Below are 15,898 nucleotides of genomic sequence, written 5' to 3'. Positions count from 1 at the left end.
CATCACTGACTCAATGGGCATGAGTTTGAGTAAACTCCGGGAGTTTGTGACGGACAGGGAGGCCTGGCGTGCTGCGATTCATGGGGTCAAAAAGAGTTGGACACGACTGAGCGACTGAACTGAACTGAACTGAACATCTATAACATATAATATTGTACATTAACTATCCATCAATTTTTTAAAAATTAAACAAAAAACCTGCAACCTGTGAATAAATTTGCAATAAAAAAAAAAGAATACCATAGTATCTGAAAAACAAAACAAACCAGAACAGGAAAATAGCAGAAACTTGCAAGGGGCTAAAACCAGGAACTGGAAGATCCCTGAAATTTTTTCTGTCTTGTCTCTCACTTTATTTGTTCTACCTATCTCCTTCTTCTCCAGTTATCACCTTTAGACCCAGGCAGGAGCGACCTGTGCCCAGGCCTGAGGGCTTTAGAGGCCCACCTCGTGCTCTTCCTAGACTGTGCCCTTTCCCATGAGGCAGAGTCCATGGGGTTAAAAAAATATACCTCCAACACACGCAGAGTCTCTCCCGTGTAAGAACAGGGACAGAGAGTACATAGAAATGCTGCTATAAAAACCTCGGCTCTCTATTGCTAAACATGTACCTAAAACTCTAAAAAATAAAGCTTTTTTTTAAAAAGCAAAACAAACAAACAAACAACAACAGAATACTGTGCCTTTCCAGAGCCCACATAGCCCTTTCAAAAAACAAATGGTCTGGACACTGGAGGCCACAGGACTCTCGGCCCCCAGCAGGCCTGAGTTTATTCCCAGGACCTGCACTAGCCTCTTTTGTGGGTCTATTTTCCTGAGGATAGACTGTTCTGCAGGTGTGCCCCTCTAGTTCCAAAGCGTGGCCAAGGTGGATGGTGCTTTGATGAGCTCCTGAGATGTTTAGTATATGCAGTGAATGGCCCTTTGTGGTGCTTGATGGAAAGAGGAGTAGCTAAAGACCATCTCTCCCCAAAAAGTCACATTCCTTTGCGGAATTCTGAAGACTCTCAGAACTGTAAATTTTCAAACTTCACCTCCAAGGTTGTTATAAATTATATTTGTCAAGATAAGAAGGTAAAAATACCATATTAATTTTTTTTAATGTATGCCTTTCCAACATTTGGGCTTCCCTGGTAGCTCAGATGCCTGCAATGCGGGAGAACTGGGTTCGATCCCTGGGTTGGGCACATCTCCTAGAGAAGGAAATGGCAACCCACTCCAGTACTCTTGCCTGGAAAATTCCATGGATGGAGGAGCCTAGTGGGCTACAGTCCATGGGGTTGCAAAGAGTCAGATATGACTGAGCAACTTCACTTTCTTTCACTTTCTTTCTTTTCCAACATTTAAATATATGATATGAGGGCCATCATTTCTACTCTTGCTCCTGGCCCAATCAATGTTATGGATAAACCAGTTATTCTTTCCCAAAGACAGGCTGTATTCCAACTCCAAGGTTACAAGCAATGGGCCCAGGTGGAGAACAAACTCCAGTCTCTCAACTCTGATTTCTAACTTCCTAAGAGACAGCCTGGTTGGCTCAGCTCAGGTCGGGGAGGACAGGACAGCTGCAACCCCTGGGTCCAATCAACTGACTATTTTCATGCTCAAAATGGGCATCTTCATAGAAATGAAATTATTATAGGAAGGAAATATCCTGTGGCAGAATGAGCAGTTCCCAGAGAAATGTGACTGAGTAAATTCCCCACCGAGTATTCAACTCCATTGATAAAATAAACGCATATTTTATTCCTTTTATAAAATAAATTACATTTATAAAACAAATAAATTCCATTTATAAGATAAATGCAAATTTTATTCCTCTTATTTCAAATGGGTAGAAAATATGGAAAATCAACATATTCCAGTCACAAGACAAATTATACCATGATTTATTACTTTTTTTGTAGTTGACTTTAATAGGAACAACTAATATGAACTCGGATGGAGAGGAAATTTATGTTCAGAGAAAGTGAAGTTCTGTTAAAGTGAGGTTCAATCCCCATTCTTATACAGTATTTTTAAAAGGTGATCTGAGTGTTAACACAAGCCTGATACTTTTTTCCTTATTAGAAAATTAAGCTAAAGTGTTTTTTTTAAAAACATTCCATTGACTTATTCTTCCCAATCTGATTTGTTAAAAAAAAAAAAAAGCAACAAACCTAATAAGGTATACAATGTTTCATTAGAACATACTTGCCAAGCCTTCTAGCTATAGCAGGATTAATACAGTTCATAATTGGGAATTCTTAATAGCTCTATTTGAAAAAATATAAAAGACTGGAAACTAGTATTTGCTTTGGATACAAGAAAAGCATGTACAATAACATTGTTTCAGCAAGATTATCTCCATGTAACAGTATCAAATATGGAAGGAATGAGAAAATATACTTTCAACCTTTTATGGGAAAAAGAAAAAAAGGGAAACCTCATGGAAAGAATAAAAAAAGATAAGCATACATTGTTAGTGTTTCCATGTAAGTTTCTTCACTTCAAATAACCTAATATTACTGTTTAGACTTAAACTGAAAGGCTCATCCATTCTACCCAAGTCTGAAGCTTACCCTCCTCTACACCTTATGCAGACAAAACTTCTACTGATTTCATTTGGCTCTCATAGAAAATATGAACCATTCAGAAATTTTCAGCAATTATAAACAAAGGCATTATTTTCTCTGAGCAACAATGGGTCCATACTTCTATATAGGAAGGGCTTATGGGGAGTAATCCAGTTACAACAGGGAATAGAAATGGGGTCTTCAAACATTTTTGCTTGAGTATACAATTAAAGAATCCTTAAATACTATGAAGCCCCACCAACATTTTAAAACCTAAATATATAACCTTTATCCCATAAGTTTAAATAGTAGAAAAAGGTGCAATTCAGACATATTGTACATATTGAGATTTTTTTAATAAAATGGTTATTATAACAACATCATGTGAAATGCCAGGCTGAATGAAGCTCAAGCTGGAATGGAGATTGCAGGGAGAAATATCAATAACCTCAGATATGCAGATGACACCACCCTAACGGCAGAAAGCTAAGAAGACTAAAGAGCCTCTTGATGAAGGTGAAAGAGGTTGGCTTAAAACTCAACATCCAGGACTTCCCTGGTGGTCCAGGGGCTAAGGCTCCACGCTCGCAATGTAGTGGGCCCGAGTTCAATCCCTGGTCAGGGAACTATATCTCACATGTCTCAACTAAGACCCAATGCAGTCAAATAAATAATAAATAAAAATTTAAACAAAACAACTCAACATTCAAAAACTCAGATCATGGCATCTGGTCCCATCACTCCATGATGGGGAAACAATGGAAACAGTGACAGACTTTATTTTCTTGGGATCCAAAATCACTGCAAACGGTGACTGCAGCCATGATTAAAAGACGCTTGCTCCTTGTAACAAAAGCTATGACAAACCTAGACAGCATATTTAAAAGCAGAGACATCAGTTTGCAACAAAGGTCCATGTAGTCAAAGCTACGGTTTTTCCAGTAGTCATGTATGGATGTGAGAGTTGGACCATAAAGAAGGCTGAGTGCCAAAGTAATCGATGCTTTCAAATTGTGGTGCTGGGGAAGACGCTTGAGAGTCCCTTGGACTGCAAGAAGATCAAACCAGTCAATCCTAAAGGAAATCAACCCTAAATATTCACTGGAAGGACTGATGCTGAATCTGAAGCTCCAGTACGGTGGCACCTGATGTGAAAAACCGACTCATCAGAAAAGACCCTAATTCTGGGAAAGATTGAAGGCAAGAGGAGAACAGGATGACAGAGGATGAGATGCTTGGATGGCATGGTCAACTCAATGGACATGAGTTTGAGCGAACTCCAGAGATTGTGAAGGACTGGGAAACCTGGAGTCCTGTAGTCCATGCAGTCACAAAGAGTCACACACAACTGAACAACAAGAAAAACAACTCTTTTAAATGTGTCGAAAAGAATGTAAATAATAATATAAGTGACTTGACACCACCATCATTCATTTTAAAAACATGTGAACTAGTTCTTCTTTCACAGTTCCTTTTGTTCCTTGAATTTTTATTTCCTTTTCGCTTCCCTCATAGAATTACATGATGTAGTTTATTTTGTGGTTTCTGTCTTACAGTAATCATCTCCATAATATTTCTTTGCAATAAAACTATGCATAAAAGTTGAAATTAAATGGCTTTTCCCCTAAAACAACAATGACTAAAATGTTTCATTAAAAGTCTTCTCGTTAGCATTAGTATTGTTGTTGTTTAGTCACTAAGTTGTATCCAACTCTTTCACAATCCCATGGACTGTAGCCCACCAGGCTTCCCTGTCCATGGGATTTCCCAGGCAGGAATACTGGAGTGGGTTGCCATTTTCTTCTCTAGGGGATCTTTCGGACCAAGGGATCAAACTCACATCTCCTGCACTGGCAGGCGGATTTGCCAACAAAGGCCCACCAGGGAAGTGGACCTTTACTGCTGATCTACCAGGGAAGCTCCTCATCATTACTATTAGTCATCAATCAATGCAAACATCATAAAGGACTGCACATTTGCAGTATGCTTGAATGCAGATGAGCAAACAGTAGACCTTTTTTAGTCAAGTGGGAGGACAATTTTAAAAGGAAAGGCAGCAAAAGAGAAATGTAATGACTCTCACCCATGGGAAAAATTCTTAGGTAGATCAATTATTGGAAAGAATAGCATGAAAGTTTAATACCTATAAATGGATCCTCTTAAAGTTATATGTGTCCAAGTACCCACTGGAATATCTCCTTTTACCCCAAGGATTACATATTTTGCTTTGAAAATCTTTGAGCTAGATAAGTTTATATGAGATTTCTTTTACATAGAAAGCACAGTCTTTTTACATAGGTCACTTGTGCCAATCAATAAACCATTAAAGTTTTCAATGATGCTCTTACAGAACACTGAAGGAAATACATTTGAAAATGCATTATTTTTTAATTTGGACTTGCTTTGAGAAGCAGTTGGTACAGACTAACAAGGAACCAAAACCATCTTCTTGCCACTCCTACCATTAACAAACACCTTTACCATTGCTAGTTTGGTCTGCAGAATCAGTTGTTTCTTTCAACTCTTCCTAAATTACTCAATGCTTAGTAAACTTAGATGTCTGACCTAGGTAGAAAGAACTTCTTTTTGGAAAGCTGCATTCCTTTCCATCTCTGCTTGCAATTGACTCAATCCAGTCTGAATCTATATTTGCCTTGAAAATTTTGTAGAAAGAATTAAAGAAGCAGTCAATAGATGCCCATATCCTGACTTTTTTGTTTGTTTGCTTGTTTTTACCTTCTCTCGTAGAGCTATGGTTTCCATGAGTGCTTGGTTCACTATCCAAGTTATTGCAGATGACAGTTTTTGAAATCTTATTCAATTGTATAATAATGATAGTCAACATTCCAGACTGCAATAACTGTGTTCCAGTACCACTACTACCTGATCATTTTAGGTACCAAATTCTCTACTTTTTAAGATACAGATTCAATGACTATAATGAAACCCAGAATAGCAGTGATTTAAACAAAATAGTTTATTTTCACATAACAATCCAAGTTTAAGCAGAACTGGCTGATATGGCAGCTCCATGGTATTAGGAACATAGGGCTTATGTTATCTTGTTTTTCTCCTGTCCTAAATAGTTGCAGTCATCAAAGAAATCTCAGTATCACATTCATATCTCAGAGAGCAGGAAGAGACGAGAGATGCAGGGAAAGATTAAGGACACGACCCCAGAAGCTGTATACATTACTTAAGGTCAAACACATTGACTAGATCATATGGCCACACCTAGTGGCAAGAAGGGCTGAGAAATACAATCATTGGATGGGGTGGCAATGTGCTCAAGCTAAACATTCAGCCACATAGAAAAAGAGAGGGGACTGGATATTGGGGGACAACAAGCAGACTCTGCTATAATACTTATTGGAAAAGCTAAGCATATTACCTAGGCAATGCCTGAGGAGTCATATGGACAATTCCTCTCAGTTGTAATAATAGCAGTAATTGCCTCTTGATCAGGTCATGAAAGGTGATCTGTTGAGTGAGTGAAAGTCGCTCAGTCGTGTCTGACTCTTTGCGACCCAATGGACTATACATTCCATGGAATTCTCTAGACCAGAATACTGGAGTGGGTAGCCTTTCCTTTTTCCAGGGGATCTTCCCAACCCAGGAATCGATTGGACCCAGGTCTCCCGCATTGCAGGCAGATTCTTTACCAGCTGAGCCACAAGGGAAGCTAAGAGGTACCCTTCAAATAAAAATTCAAAATGTGTGGGATGGCTTTATATCTCATAAAAAAAACTGCTGAGAGCAAGTAGATTGATGTTTTCTCAAAAGAAACAAGACTTGCTTAAAAAGACACTAAAGAAAACACAGACTTTCTTTACATAAGGTTTTCTTTTCATTAGAATGTTATATACAGAAAGCAATTTTTCTTTCCATTCCTCCTTCTTTTTCTGTTTTTCTCCTTCCTGGATTCATATTAAAATAATCAGATATAGAGTACTTATTTATGCCAGGAACTTTCACATATATATTATCCAACTTAAGCTGTACATCAATTACATGAAATAGATATTATCCTTAATATAAAAATGAGGAAGTTGAGACTCAGAGAAGTTGACTACCTAGCTCAGGATCACATCTCTAAGTCACAGTCACGCTATGGTACAGGCTTGTTAGAAACTTCCAGGAAGCCACATATCTCTGCCCCAGCCTAAAACAGGTGGTATTACTATGGCACTTTCTGTGAGAGCATCAAACACTGCAATCCGATCAGTTAGTCAGTCAGTTCAGTCGCTCAGTCGTGTCCGACTCTTTGTGACCCCATGGACTGCAGCACACCAAGCCTCCCTGTCCATCACCAGCTCCCAGAGTTTACTCAGACTCATGTCCATCGAGTCGGTGATGCCATCCAGCCATCTCATCCTCTGTCGTCCCCTTCTCCTCCTACCCTAAATCCTTCCCAGCATCAGGGTCTTTTCCAATGAGTCAGTTCTTCACATCATGTGGTTAAAGTATTGGAGTTGCTACTTCAACATCAGTCCTTCCAATGAATATTCAGGACTGACTTCTTTCAGGATGGACTGGTTGGATCTCCTTGCAGTCCAAGGGACTCTCAAGAGTCTTCTCCAATACTACAGTTCAAAAGTATCAATTCTTCGGCACTCAGCTTTCTTTATAGTCAAACTCTCACATCCATACATGACCACTGGAAAAACCATAGCCTTGACTAGATGGACCTTTGTTGGCAAAGTAATGTCTCTGCTTTTTAATATGCTGTCTAGGTTGGTCATAGTTTTCCTTCCGAGGAGTAAGTGTCTTTTAATTTCATAGCTGCAATCACCATCTGCAGTGATTTTGGAGTCCAAAAAAATAAAGTCTGTCACTGTTTCCCCATCTATTTGCCATGAAGTGACAGGACCGGATGCCATGATCTTACTTTTCTGAATGTTAAGCTTTAAGCAAACTTTTTCACTCTCCTCTTTCACTTTCACCAAGAGGCTCTTTAGTTCTTCTTTGCTTTCTGCCATAAGGGTGGTGTCATCTGCATATCTGAGGTTATTGATATTTCTCCCAGCAATCTTGATTCCAGCTTGTGCTCCCTCCAGCCCAGCGTTTCTCATGATGTGCTCTGCATATAAGTTAAATAAGCAGGGTGACAATATACAGCCCTGACGTACTCCATTTCCTATTTGGAACCAGTCTGTTGTTCCATGTCCAGTTCTAACTGTTGCTTCCTGACCTGCATATAGGTTTCTCAAGAGGCAGGTCAGGTGGTCTGGTATTCCTGTCTCTTTAAGAGTTTTCCACAGTTTATTGTGATCTACACAGTCAAAGGCTTTGGCATAGTCATTAAAGCAAAAATAGATGTTTTTCTGGAACTCTCTTGCTTTTTCGATAATGCCACGGATGTTGGCAATTTGATCTCTGGTTCCTCTGCCTTTTCTAAAACCAGCTTGCATAGAAATATGCAATCCAACAGATAAGAGAAACTGATTTGAAGAGCAATTTTAGGACTTTGTTGGTGGCCCAGTGGTTAGGAACCCACCTGCCAATGCAGGGACAATGGCTTTGCTCTCTGGTCCAGGAAGATTTCCACGTGCCATGGGGTAACTAAGCCTGTGCACCAGGACTCCTGAGCCCGTGCTCCTAGAGCCCGTGCTCCACAAGAGACCCTGCAGCAATGAGAAGTCCATGCACCACAACCAGAGAAAATTCACGCGTAGCGAGAAGACCCAGTGCAGCTAAAAATCAATAAATAAAAAGAAGAGGTTGATGTCTCTCTCTTATCGGTCCCTCCCATTTTTAATTCTCCAGAAAAGCTATTGGTCTATGAAATTCAAAACATTCAGACCCATTCAACTAAATTATATGTTCTCTGAGAGCACAGCCCATGCCTTATATTTCTTTTAAGTATAATATTATATGAGGAACTGCTCAAATGGATTGATAATGTAAATGTTTCTCTTTATAGTCCCAGTTTCTTGTAAACCTGTTGCTATAGCTCCATGGTAAAATGCAATAAGTGTATTTCTGTATAGCTATTTGCTTAATACCATTAATAATGTTAATTAAAAGTCAGACTTCTCAAAATTAAAAAAATAAAGAGCAATTTTAGACCACATGGCAGAGGTTGCTTGCTGTCACTCAATATGAATTCATTTCTTCTCCCTTAGTAACAGAATCTCCAGTTTAGCTGGTCAAAAATTCGTCAACATTCTTTGCACCCAATTATGACCAGTGTAAGCAAAACTTTTATCTACCATATAGAAAATGTCTTTAGAGGAAAGAATCGTAGCTTTCTTCTTTATTACTTTCGCAGGATGGAAGGTAAATATAATGTTGGAACCTGTCATACCTCCTTCTAAAAAATAAGATATGGTGAAATTCTAAGCCTCAGTCCCCGTGGATGATACTTTATTTGGAAATAAGGTATTTGCAGATGTAAACAAGTTAAAATAAGGTTGTTACAGCAAGCCTGAAGCTAACACAACTCCTAAGACATAAAGGAACAACACCATGCAGACACCCTGACAGGCACAGAAGGAAGACAGCCCAGTGATGACAGAGGCAGAGATCAGACTAATACATCTACAAGCCAAGGAAACCCAAAGAATGCCAACAGGCAGCAGAAGCGAGAAGAGGCAAAGAAGGATTCTTCACCACCTGCTGTAGAGAGAGTACAGCCATACTCCTTAATTGCAGATTTTCAGCCTCCAGAACTGTTAGACAATAAACTTCCATGATTTTAAGACACCTAGCTCGTGGCCTTTGTTACAGCAGCCCTAGGAAATGAATACTGCACTTGAACAGTCATCTTGGGTCATGAAACGGCTTGCTACAGATGTCAGAAAGGCGGGAAACAAGCCTAGAGTCTTGTGATTTCGCAGAATAGGGTCTGAGCTATCTGTCTCTGGAGTTTTACATGATAGAGAAACAACTTTCAATCTTGAAGCAACTATTGTTTTTGGAGTTCTTACTACTCACAGATGAACCTAATTCTGATATGAGCTACATACCCCTCCTTTAAAAAGATATTATAAGTGGCTGTGGTGCCTAATACTAGCCTTCATGGAATATTCTGCTTCTCCATCGATCTTCTCAGTGGAAACAATTGGAAGTATGATAAATTACAGATTCCAGCTTTACCAAGGAAGACAGGAAAAATAAGGCAGTATTTTACGATTGCTGGGAACTGGAGGCAAATGACTCAGGGTTGAAATCGGGTTATTCGGGTCAAATATGATAGTAGCATACTATGGTGAATGAAAGAACAGACTGTGGCATCAAACAGTCTTGGAATCCAACTTTACCCCCTGCTAGATAGCTAAGTGATTTTGAATAAGTTATTTCACATCTCTACTCCTCAGGCATCTTATCTATTAATTAGATGATAAAAAGAGGTACGTTAATGTATTGCTTAACTGAAGACAGACAGCATGAGTAAGAAGATAATGAACTTACAGGATTGTTAAAGGGAATAAGTGAAAAATACGCAGGTTTCTTAAGGGGAATATGTGAAAATGTTGTATAATACAGCATGGCCACAGGACTGGAAAAGGTCAGTTTTCATTCCAATACCATAGAAGGGCAATGCCAAAGAACGTTCAAACTACCATACAACTGCACTCATTTCACATGCTAGCAAGTTAATGCTCAAAATCTTTCAAGCTAGGCTTCAACAGTATGTGAACCAAGAACTTCCAGATGTACAAGCTGGATTTAGAAAAGGCAGAGGAACCAGAGATTAAATTGCCAACATCCGCTGGATTATCAAAAAAGCAAAAGAGTTCCAGAAAAACATCTATTTCTGCTTTATAGACTATGCCAAAGCCTTTGACTGTGTGGATCACAAAAAAACTGTGGAAAATTCTTTAAGAGATGGGAATAACCGACCACCTTCTTGTCTCCTGAGAAATCTGTATGCAGGTTAGGAAGCAACAGTTAGAACTGGACATGGCACAATGGACTGGTTCAAAATTGGGAAATGGGTACATCAAGACTGTATAGTGTCACTCTCCTTATTTAACTTATATGCAGAATACATCATGTGAAATAATGGGCTGGATGAAGCTCAAGCTGGAATCAAGATTGCTGGGAGAAATATCAATAACCTCAGATATGCAGATAACACCACACTAATGGCAGAAAGTGATGAGGAACTAAACAGTCTGTTGATAAAGGTGAAAAAGGAGAGTGAAAAAGCTGCCCTAAATTCAACATTCAAAATACAAAGATCATGGCATCCAGTCCCATCACTTCATGGCAAATCAATGGGGGAAAAATGGAAACAGTGAGAGACTTTAGTTTCTTGTGCTCCAAAATCACTGCAGATGTTGACTACAGCCATGAAATTAAAAGACGCTTGCTCCTTGGAAGAAAAGCTATGACAAACCTAGATAGCATATTCAAAAGTAAAGATATCCCTTTGCTGACAAAGGCCCACATAGTCAAAGCTATGATTTTTCCAGTAGTCATGTACAGATGTGAGAGTTGGACCATAAAGAAGACTAAGAGCCAAGGAATTGATGCTTTTGATTTGTGATGCTGGTAAAGGCTCTTGAGAGTCACTTGGACAGCAAAGAGATCAAACCAGTCAATCCTAAAGAAAATCAACCCTGAATATTCACTGGAAGGACTAACGCTGAAGCAGAAGCTCCAACACTTTGGCCACCTGATGGGAAGGGCCAGCTCATTAGAAAAGGCCCTGATGCTGGGAAAGATTGAAGGCAAGAGGAGAAGGGGGTGACAGAGGATGGGATGGTTGGATGGCATCATCGACTCAATGGACATGAGTTTGAGCAAACTCCGGGAGAAAGTGAAGAACAGGGAAACCTGGCTTGCTGCAGTCCATGCAGTCACAGAGCATCAGACACAACCGAGTGACTGAACAACAACACATAACATGCTTAACACAGTTCTAAACATGTATTAATTTCCTTCCCACTACAAGGTTTTTGCACAAGTAATTCTATTTCCATAGATCCTGTCTTATTGTCATCAGATTCTGGAAAAAGTATACTCTGTATGATTAATTCACATTCATGCCGTAACCTCAGCTCAGATCTCTTATCTTCAGAAATTCCTGTTTTGATCTCCCCTGCAACTAGGTCACATATAATTTGATGATTTTTAATCATAGCTGTTACTGAAATGTAATCTAGAGTAACTATTTGGGTTATTATTTGACTGATTTCCTTCTGTCCTTCAGAGTAGCACTACTCAAAGCACCGTCTGCCAGCCAGCGCTGATCTGCACATTATTCATTTCTTACCCTCCGGGAGAGAGAGACAGAAACTAAAATTAAGTATTTAGATACTTTTATAGCAATATGATGCATAATTGTGGCTTGTATTTTCCATATCTGACGTTTTGTCTTTCTAGTAATTCATTTTTATTATAATGCACAAAAGTCCACAAATGACTTTTTAAATTTTTTTAACTGATCTTAACAGAAACGACTAATAAAATGGCAACAGTAAAATTTTCCATAGCAATCATTACTTTAAATGCAAATGGGTTGGATTCTTCAATCAAAAGACATAGCGTGAAGGAATGAATAAAAAAAACAAGACCCAACTCCATGCTATCTATAAGAAATTCACTTTAGATTTAAGGACACACATAAGCTGAAAATGAAAAGATGGAAAAAGATATTCCATGGAAATGGTAACCAAAAGAGAACACAGATTGAAAAGGATATTCCATTTAAAAATGATAACCAAAAAAAAAAAAAAATGATAACCGAAAGAGTCACAAGTGACAAAGGATATTATATACTGATAAAAGGATTGATCCACCAGGAAGATATAAGAATTACATATGCATCCAAGGTCACAGCACCTAAATAATACATACAAATGTCGACATAACTGAAAAAGAAATTAACATCAGTACAACAAAAGTAGAAGACTTCAATTTCCTACCTTCAATAATGGACTTGAACATCTGAACAGAAGATCAATAAAGAAAGACAGGGCCTGGGGCTTCCCTGGTGACACAGTGGATAAGAATCGCCTGGCAATGCAAGGGACATGGGTTTGACCCCTGGTCCAGGAAGATCCCACAGGTCATGGAGCAACTGGGCCCATGCACCATCACTCCTGGGCCTGAGCTCTGGAGCCTGCAAGCCACACAACGAAGCCCACGTGCCCAGAGCCCACGCTCCGCAACAAGAGCATGGACTGCGTGAGAAGACCACGCGCTGCAACAGAGAGGACCTCCACTCGCTGCAAACCAGAGAAAGCCCACGCACAGCAAGAGACCCAGTGCAACCAAAAACAAATACGCAACTTTTTAATAAGAAAGAGAAGGCCTGAAGAATACCACAGCGCAACCATATGCTAACAGAGAGATGTAGAACATTCTACCCTACAAGAGTAGAATGTACGTTCTCCTCAAGCACACACAGATCTTTCCTCTGGATAGCTCATACATTAGGTCAAAAAACAAGCCTTAACAAACTTAAGATTGAAATCACACCACAAAATATTTCAAATAAACAACCTAACTTTACATGTCAAGGAACTAGATAAAGGAGGAACAAGCTAACTAGCAGAAGGAAGGATAAAACAAAGGCAAGAGTGAAAATAAATGAAATAGAAAATAAAGAAACAATATCGAAAGCTGGGAGGTCCCGGCCGGGGGCGCCGGTTGGAGACATGATTGCAATGCGGGCCTTAGGATTTGAGCCAAAGAAAGAAGAAATTAAAAAGATGATAGCTGAAACTGACAAAGAAGGAATTGGCACCATTAATTTTGAAGAATTTTTTGCCATGATGAGTGTAAAAATGAGTGAAAAGGATGAAAAAGAAGAAATACTGAAGGCTTTCAAATTATTTGATGATGATGATACAGGAAGTATATCACTGAACAATATCAAGAGGGTTGCTAAGGAGCTAGGGGAAAATTTAACAGATGATGAACTTCAGGAAATGCTTGATGAGGCTGATCATGATGGGGATGGAGAAATAAACAAGGAAGAATTTTTGAAAATGATGCAAAAGACCACTCTTTATTAACACTGTCTTTTGTGCCTTCTGGAAAGTTGTTAACAAGTTTGTATTTGCTGTAAGTTGCATAATAGCTGAATATATTCATTTTCAGTGTTTAAGTTTATATACATAAACTGGTCTCTTGATGTCTAATCCATGTGAGAAGTTACATGTTGCTACCAATATGTTGTTAAATCTATAACATCAAGAAATAAAATGTAGTGACTTCCTTAAACTATGAAGAACAGTATTAATTATAAGTGCTATTTTTAGAGCCCCAGGTTCTAAAACTTAGATTTTTTATTTTACTTATGGAAATTGGCCCCACATCATAAGCCAGCCATCACTTTCCCTATTATTTTCCTTTTGTGCAACTCTAAAAAATGAACATTTGCTTTTTAACGGATTATTCAGATATGTAAAGTCTTAAATAAAACTGTCTGGCAGCATCAAAAAAAAAAAAAAAAAAGAAACAATATCAAGTATATTTAAAATGGATAACCAACACGGACCTACTGTATAGTACAGGGAACTCTGCTCAATGTTACGTGGCAGTCTGGATGGGAGGAGAGTTTAGGGAAGAATGGATAGATCTATTTGTATGGCTGAGTCATTTTGCTGTACATCTGAAACTATCACATTGTTAAATAGCCATGCGCCAACATAAAATAAAAAGCCTTTTAAAAAAAAGAAAAACAATAGGAAAAAATGAGTGAAGCTAAGAGTTGTCTTTTTGAAAAAAATAAAGTTAACAGCATTTGGCCAGTCTAAGAAAAAAAAGAAGTTCTAAATATTAAAATTAGAAATGAAAGAACAGGGACTTCCCTGGTGGTCTAGTGGTTGAGAATCCGCCTTCCAATGTAGGGGGCACAGAACGCGCTGCCGCTACCCAGCTGCACGCTCTAGAGCCCGTGCTCCGCAACCAGAGAAGCCTCCGCGGGCCACAACAAGGATTCAGCCACACTTTTTTTTTAATTTTTTTAAGAAATAAAAGAAGAGACACTGCAGCTGATGCCACAGAAACAAAGGATCATAAGAGACTATGATGCACAACTGTATGCCAACAAATTGGGTAACCTAGAAGAAATGGGTAAACTCCTAAAAACATGCTATAAATAAATCACGAAGGAATAAAAGGTATGAATAAACCTCTAACCAATAAAGAGATTGAATCAATAATCCAAAAACTTCTCAAAAAAGAAAAGTTCAGGACCAGATGGCTTCACTAATGAATTCTACCAAACATTTAAAGACAAATTAACATCAATGCTCCTCTTTCAAAAAGCTGAAAAGGAGGGAACACTTCCAAACTCATTTTAAGAGGCCAGCATTATTCTGATACGTAAGCCAGACAAAAACTTCCCAACAAAACTCCATGCCAATAGCCCTGATGTATACAGGTGCAAAAATCCACAGCAAACTTCTAACAGACCAAATTCAATAGCATGGTAAAATGATTATAAAGCATGACAAAGTGAGATTTATTCCTGGGATACAAGGATGTTTCAATATACAAAAACCAATTGATGTGATACACAACATTAATAGAATAAAGAATGAAAATCATATGATCATCTCATGAGATGCAGAAAAAGCATCTGAAAAAAATCCAACAACTTTTATGATAAAAACTCTTAATAAACTAGGTATAGAAAAAAATGTACCTCATCATTATAAAGAATATATATGACAAGCCCACACCAACATACTCAATGATGAAAAGCTGAAACCTTATCCTTTAAGATCACAAACAAGATAAGGATGTCCACTCTCACCCTTTCACTTAACACAGTATCAGAAGCCTTAGCCAGAGAAATCAGGCAAGAAATGGAAATGAAAGCCATTCTAATTAGAAAAGAAATAAATGTGTTCACGTTTGCAGAAAATATGATCTTATGTATGTGCATGTGTTTATTCTAAGTCACTTCAGCCATGTCCAACTCTTTGCAACCCCATGGACTGTAGCCTGCCAGGCTCCTCTGGCCATGGGATCCTCCAGTCAAGAATACTGCAGTGGGCTGCTATACCCTCCTCCAGGGGACCTTCGTGACCCAGGGACCAAACCCATGTCTCCCGCATCTCCTGCACTGGCAGGCAGGTTCTTTACTACTAGCGCCACATGGGAAGACAAATCTCATGTCCAGAAAACCCTAAAAATTCCATTTTTTTTAAGTTATTAGAAGGGGACATATGTATACTTATGGCTGATTCATGTTGTAGGTCAGAAACCAACATAATATTGTAAAGCAATTATTTATTGCTCCAATTAAAAGTCAATTTTAAAAAAGTTTAGAAGGAAAAAAGCTATTAGAACTAATAAATTCAGTAAAGTTGCAAGTTACAAAACCAGCATACAAAAATCAGTCACATTTCTATAGACTAACAATGAACTATCTGAAA

General features: G+C 38.6%; 1 protein-coding gene across 1 annotated transcript; it reads left to right on the top strand.

The window, feature by feature from the left end:
* The first annotated feature begins 5,132 nt into the window (after nucleotides 1-5,132).
* On the top strand, nucleotides 5,133-13,967 carry LOC122679544 (centrin-4-like). Its single transcript, XM_043880344.1, has 2 exons — nucleotides 5,133-5,137; nucleotides 13,166-13,967. The coding sequence occupies exon 2, from the start codon at nucleotides 13,166-13,168 to the stop codon at nucleotides 13,523-13,525; it is 360 nt and encodes a 119-aa protein (XP_043736279.1). The 5' UTR covers nucleotides 5,133-5,137; the 3' UTR covers nucleotides 13,526-13,967.
* Nucleotides 13,968-15,898: the final 1,931 nt, after the last annotated feature.

This window comes from Cervus elaphus, chromosome 3, assembly GCF_910594005.1.
Source record: "Cervus elaphus chromosome 3, mCerEla1.1, whole genome shotgun sequence".
NCBI classification, from domain to species: Eukaryota; Metazoa; Chordata; class Mammalia; order Artiodactyla; family Cervidae; genus Cervus; species Cervus elaphus.
This window is presented reverse-complemented; position numbering and strand designations above follow the sequence as displayed.

Coding starts and splice junctions, on each gene's coding strand:
- LOC122679544 (XM_043880344.1), top strand. CDS start 13,166: ATGATTGCAATGCGGGCCTTAGGATTTGAGCCAAAGAAAGAAGAAATT.